General features: G+C 33.8%; 1 protein-coding gene across 3 annotated transcripts; it reads left to right on the top strand.

The window, feature by feature from the left end:
* The first annotated feature begins 2,610 nt into the window (after positions 1-2,610).
* Positions 2,611-5,480, top strand: LOC106476353 (uroporphyrinogen decarboxylase-like). Of its 3 annotated transcripts, none has more exons than XM_013937009.2 (2): positions 2,611-2,754; positions 4,043-5,480. In XM_013937009.2, exon 2 carries the CDS (start codon positions 4,043-4,045, stop codon positions 5,129-5,131), a length of 1,089 nt encoding a protein of 362 aa, XP_013792463.1. In that variant the 5' UTR covers positions 2,611-2,754; the 3' UTR covers positions 5,132-5,480. The 3 variants fall into 3 exon arrangements, with proteins under 3 accessions (XP_013792463.1, XP_013792464.1, XP_022235954.1); XM_013937010.2 differs by having other exon boundaries at positions 2,629-2,754; positions 4,028-5,480; XM_022380246.1 differs by having other exon boundaries at positions 2,635-2,730.
* Positions 5,481-6,431: the final 951 nt, after the last annotated feature.

Here is a 6,431-nt window from a genome sequence, read left to right as displayed (position 1 = left end):
AGTCAAACGGAGACGTAACAATATATTAATTAGCTGGGCTGGACTTCGCATTATTTTCACCAAATAATTTAAAAGAGCCCACCCAATTACAGAACACGTTATAACAATAGACAATAACCAGAGAAATCTTTTTCCAATGATAATCTTTTGTTCAAATAATTTTTGTTAAACTACGAAATTGTCTAAGGCTAACTTTTTTACTGAAAATAATTATAATAATGACGAAAACCGTTATATTCTCTGTTAAAAGATTATGACATCTTGATAATGCTAAAAACTATTCCGATTTGTTGAAAAGTTCTTGTTGATTCGATAATAAAGAGTAATGAAATTATTAGTGTAATTAGCATTCTTAATGCATTAGAATTGTCAAATTAATTTCATAATATACATGAATTCTAAAAGGAATTACAATTCTAGCATAATTAAACTCGTTTTGGAAGTTTTTCTTATTAAGTATTTATGTTCTTTAGAAGTGTTGTGTCAGCGAGGTCACGTGACTAGTATCACGCCACTTCTTTCTCGAACCTTCGTGAATTGTCGGGAGATTACTAGATTGGGGGTAGGCTGGTATATATAAGATGGTCACAACGTGACGGGACAATGTGTAGGTAATGAGTAATTGAACTGCAGTCAGAGAGTGTGTAATTGAACGGAGTATTGTCGCGCTCGTGAGACGTGAGTTATAGCGTTTATTATAGAGCGACTGTTGAAATTAAGTGTATCGGTAAAGTTGTATTCGGAAAGAATAAACCAGTTTTATTTAAGAAAGGACTTGTGTCGCTAAAGTTCGTCGGAACGAAGTTACGGAAAATTAACTAACGACTGGAGGTGTAACAGAACTTCATTATTTTTTAACAATCAATTTTATTTTATACCGTAAATAGCTTTGGTTAGGACTCTTTATCGCCCAGTGCTACAAAAAAATCTACTGAGAAATATAATGTACCAATCAAGGATAAAAAAAAAAGAATTGGACATAGGTATATATATATAGGTTTTAATATTACCTTAAAACCATACTGTTAGGCTTACTGAAAGAAGATAAATGTTGACCTGTTTGAAAAATGTGCATATGAGAGAATGATATCTAATTTATGTTATTGTTTGTTTGTTTGTACTTATGCATAAAGCTACACAATGGGCTATCTGTCCTCAACCCATCACGGGTATCGAAACCCGGTTTCTAGCATTGTAAGTCCGCAGACATACCGCTGTGCCACTGGGGGGGGGGGCTAATTTATGCCATAGACACTTTCATTCTCAGCTCATTTAAAAGTATATATGAAAGTATTTTCACTAAATCTAATAATGAATATTAGAGGCTTGTAGCCACGCCAACAATCGTAAACATCTCTAATGAACGTTTCGGAATTTACACAGTCACTGTATATTACTTGTACCTGATGATGACAAAACCTTGTACATTTACTGTTGTGTTAAACTTATATTAAAGTTTTTCTTCATTACCCATTCAAGCCGTCTCCAACCACTATTAATATTTAGGATAATTACTAATATATAAATACAGTGAATAGTGTTAGGAAATTATAAAACATTCAATTAAAAAAAGGGGGAGAGAGAGAGCTATTTGAATAATGCGAGGGGGGGGTGAGTTTGAATTTCTATTAAGGCTTGGATTTTCATTCATAATATGTGGGTTTACTATTCATCATTAGATTTTGTTTTCCACCAAATGTATCAATTATGTTAACTAAGGAATTACTTATAATGGCTGGAGACGGCTTAAATGGGTAATGAAGAAAAACTTTAATATAAGTTTAACATGACAGCAAATGTACAACGTTTCGACAAGGGTTTTTCACCAGATGATGACAAAACCTTGTCGAAACGTTGTACATTTGCTGTCATGTTAAACTTATATTAAAGTTTTTCTTCATTACCCATTTAAGCCGTCTCCAGCCATTATTAGTCTCAAAGTGGGTTCCTCGTCATCGAATAAGGGATTACTTGGTATTTTTTTGTTCCCCAGATACATATTGTTACGACAGCGGAAGTGACGTGCGCTGGTAACACGTAATGAGTATCTCGAACGTTCCTGAGGGCTCTAGTGTTTGCTAGACGCCCTCTATTTTGTATATATAAGACCGGCAAGAAGTGGCGGCATAAATAATTGTATTGCAGACAGGCAGAGATAAAAACAATTGAGTCAAGCGCTGTAGCAAATAAAATTCGTGAATCGTTCGTTGTGAATTATAGCGTGTGTTTAAATTAAAGTGACTGTGGAAATTAGGTGTATTGCAAAGTTGAATTGAGAAAGAATAAACTAGTTTTATTGAAGAAAAGACTTGTATCGCTGAAGTTTCTCGGAAAGAATTTCTACGAAAAATTAACAAACGAACACAGACGTAACAATATAAATATCTCATTCTCATCGTAAAACAAAATATAATTCTACATATAGATATGTGACTAACCATTTTAGGTTTTAGGCTATGTATTCATATTGTAGGTTAATTATATGTACATAATATGTTACACTGATATGTAGTTGTTAGTTTTATCTCTCACTTCTTGGTACATAATATTTACCATGAAATAGCATAATGATCCCTTATAATACTAGTACTTACAGCAACAGCGCTGCGCACGGTTATTGTAGTGCAAGAAGACTGACGTGTTCGTTACTGATTTACTACTACTGTTATTGTTACTGTGAAAGTTAAGCTGAAACAGTTTTGAGACTAAAAGTAAAACATCTTAGAAGCGGTTTGTATTTTAATTTTCAGAAACGTAAGTCGTATATATGAGGTATTATGTCTTATTCATAATATTTTGTTTTCATGGCAATCTGACGGATTTTTTTCTTTGCAGCAAGTTTAATTTAAATTTTCATTTGATTTTGAAAATGACATCCGTGTATCGTACTGAGTCATACATTTGCGCTGATGCTATTATTAACTTTAAACTTATTTAAGTTATTGTCCAGTTAAAAATTTTAGATGACTTTTCACTAGCTTTCATTAGGCCAAGCTGGTCTATAAATTTACAACTATAATAAAACTAGAGCGATCTGTACTACTTTGGGTTTTTTACAGTTGTCCATATAATGCAAGGTATAATATAGTTTGTCATGTGAAACCTTGTTTTGCTCTCTTTCTAATCTTTTTTTTTTTCTAAAGCTGTATGTTTTCTATTTTATGACTTAGGGGTCAATCTTACTTTCTCCCCAAAGACATTTTTGGCCAACAACTGATTGAGAATTTTCTTCAACCATTGGTTAGGGAACCTACTAAGAATAATGTTATTTTAGATTTGTTTTAACTTTCAATAAATAAGTGGTTGATACATTAGAGGTTGGGGAACATCTGGATGCAAGTGATCACTACTTAATTATATTTGATGTTTTGCTTCATATGAATAGAACAAATTATAACATTTGGATTCCAAATTTCAAAAAAGCAAATTTTGAAGAGATGAGACAAGAAAGAACTGTGTGCTTTGAATTCGGATAACTGAATTAGTTGGAGATACTGATTAAATATGGAATATTCAAGATAGGCATGTTTCTTATAGACAGAAATGGTGGCTGTAAGTAAAAAACCAGATTATCACCCTCAGAGTAGCAGTACATGTACACTGTAACTAATCGTTACCCTCAGAGTAGCAGTACATATAAACTGTAACTAATCATCACCTTCACAGTAGCAGTACATATACACTGTAACTAATCATCACCCTCACAGTAGCAGTACATCATAAATGAAATAACATCTTCACATTTTTGTACTCTACATTTTATTAAATTTTTGCTTCAATTTATTCCTCTATAGTGAATTTCTTTTGTATCTGAGATGCATTTATTTAGCATGAAACTAATAGAAATTAAGTCAATTTAAAGCCAGGATTTTTCTAAAATAAAGTTGTTACTTACGATTATAAGGCATTTTTTACTTATTGCATAGTAGTATCTGTAAATATTATGGACATTTCCTTAAATGAAATAAATTTATTACAGGTATTTGTTTTCTCTTCTCATCTAAGAATGAACTTGTAAACTTTGTAGGATTTTTTTGTACAGATGGCCCAAAATTTCCCTCCTCTAAAGAATGATGCCATACTGCGTGTAGCTCGTGGTCAACGGACAGAATTCACACCTGTTTGGGTAATGAGACAAGCAGGACGATACTTGCCAGAATTTCGTGAAATAAGAAAAGATTTCAGCTTTTTTGAACTTTGTAAGACCCCCGAACTTGCTTGCCAGGTTACATTGCAACCAATAAATCGTTTTAATCTTGATGCAGCCATAATATTCTCTGATATTTTAGTAATACCACAAGCACTGGGCATGACAGTGGATATGCTTCCTGGTGTAGGCCCACATTTCCCCAAACCTCTAGAGAAACCAGATGACTTGTCTGTATTAAAAGAATCTCCAAATGTGAAGAAAGAACTTGGTTATGTTTTTGATGCTATTACATTAACTAGGCACAGGCTTGAGGGTAGAGTTCCCCTTCTGGGGTTTTGTGGAGCCCCTTGGACTGTTATGGGATACATGATTGAAGGTGGGGGAACCAAAACCATGTCTAAAGCTAAGCGTTGGCTGTATCAGTGGCCTGTGGAGAGCCACAAGCTTTTAAAGATCCTCACCGATGTTACGATCGACTACCTTGTTGGTCAGGTTGAGGCTGGTGCCCAGATGCTGCAGGTGTTTGAGTCTAGTGCTGGCTTCCTTGGTCCACAACTCTTTGAGCAATTTGCTCTTCCATATATTAAAAGTATAAGTGAAAGTGTAAAATCTAGACTGCAGAGTGAAGGACTTGATCAAGTCCCTATGACTATTTTTGCAAAAGATGCTCATTATGCTCTGGACAAACTAGGACAAGCAGGATACAATGTTGTAGGAATTGATTGGACGGTTAAACCCAAAAAAGCACGAGAAGAGGTGGGACCCAATGTCACTCTTCAAGGAAATCTTGATCCCTGTGCACTTTATGCCTCACCATCTAATATTGACCAATATGTAGCACAAATGATGACAGAATTTGGACCACATAGACACATTGCCAACCTCGGACATGGAGTATATCCTGATATTGACCCTGCACATCTATGTGCTTTCGTGGATGCTGTACACAAACACTCCAAAGAACTAAATTCCACCCACTGAATGTGAACAGTCTTAATCATGATATTTTCTTTAGTTCTTTTTAATACAAATGAGTTTTTATCTCCATTTCTGAATTGTTTTAGCATCACAACCAGTTTTCTGTAGAACCGAGTAAGTAATATAAGGGCTATAATTGTCTATATTTTTATGGTGATTACTAGTTACCTATTTATTATTGTAAAGTATACTAAGCTTATGGTGTAATTATTGCTCCAAGTACTTTTCAAAGTTTACTGTAGAAGGGGATTTCCTATAATTAAACTTTTATAATAGTTCTTGTTTAAAACAAGTTTTGTAAATAAAGAGTTTTTATTAGAACTTCTGAAATAAAAGAACTGATTAAAAGTAACATGAGTACTGAGTGATTTTCACAGAAACTAGTTGCTCTGGGAGTAACAGTATGATTACAGAAGAATACAAAAGTTTTATTGAGAGTGACAATATGATTACATAAAAATAGAAAAGTTTTATTGAGAGTGACAATATGGTTACAGAAGAATACAAAAGTTTTAATGAGAGTGACAAATGTGATTACAAAAGATGCACTGGCAGTGTGATGATTTTTGCCAAAAAAAGGGGGGATACTGCTTGTTGTGTAGTTCAGTTAATATTGAAATGTATTTTTTTTTCTGATAATTAATATACAAATACACAGCTAGAAAATATCCTGCTTGGCTTTGGAACAAAAGAAATACTTGACCTGTCTCTCATTTTCTTGTATTTAATAAGTTAAAAAGTACCCAAGTTTATTTGTTACTGTAGATCTCTCGTGCTTCCTTCATGTTGTTAGTTGTACACAAAATGAAAGTTAATCAGAGTTTTTATTATCATGCTATACAATAATATCAATCACCTCTCCAGTTATTGTTATGTAAATCAAGCATCTGGTGATGTGATGTGAAATACAAATCTTTAGTCATGTGCTGTGGTCCTGCATAAACGTTCTCTCTTCAGCACTACCACAGTATAGTGTTCCTAATTGTTCATGGACCATGATCAGACCTCATAAAGTCACTTGGATAATTCTAAATTGTTCATGAACCATAGTCGGACCTCATAAAGTCACGTGTATAATTCTAAATTGTTCATGGACCATGGTCAGACTTCATAAAGTCACTTGGATAATTCTAAATTGTTCATGAACCATAGTCGGACCTCATAAAGTCACGTGTATAATTCTAAATTGTTCATGGACCATGGTCAGACCTCATAAAGTCACTTGGATAATTCTAAATTGTTCATGAACCATAGTCGGACCTCATAAAGTCACTTGTATAATTCTAAATTGTTCATGGACCAT

This window comes from Limulus polyphemus, unplaced genomic scaffold (assembly GCF_000517525.1).
Source record: "Limulus polyphemus unplaced genomic scaffold, Limulus_polyphemus-2.1.2 Scaffold10359, whole genome shotgun sequence".
NCBI lineage: Eukaryota > Metazoa > Arthropoda > Merostomata > Xiphosura > Limulidae > Limulus > Limulus polyphemus.
This window is presented reverse-complemented; position numbering and strand designations above follow the sequence as displayed.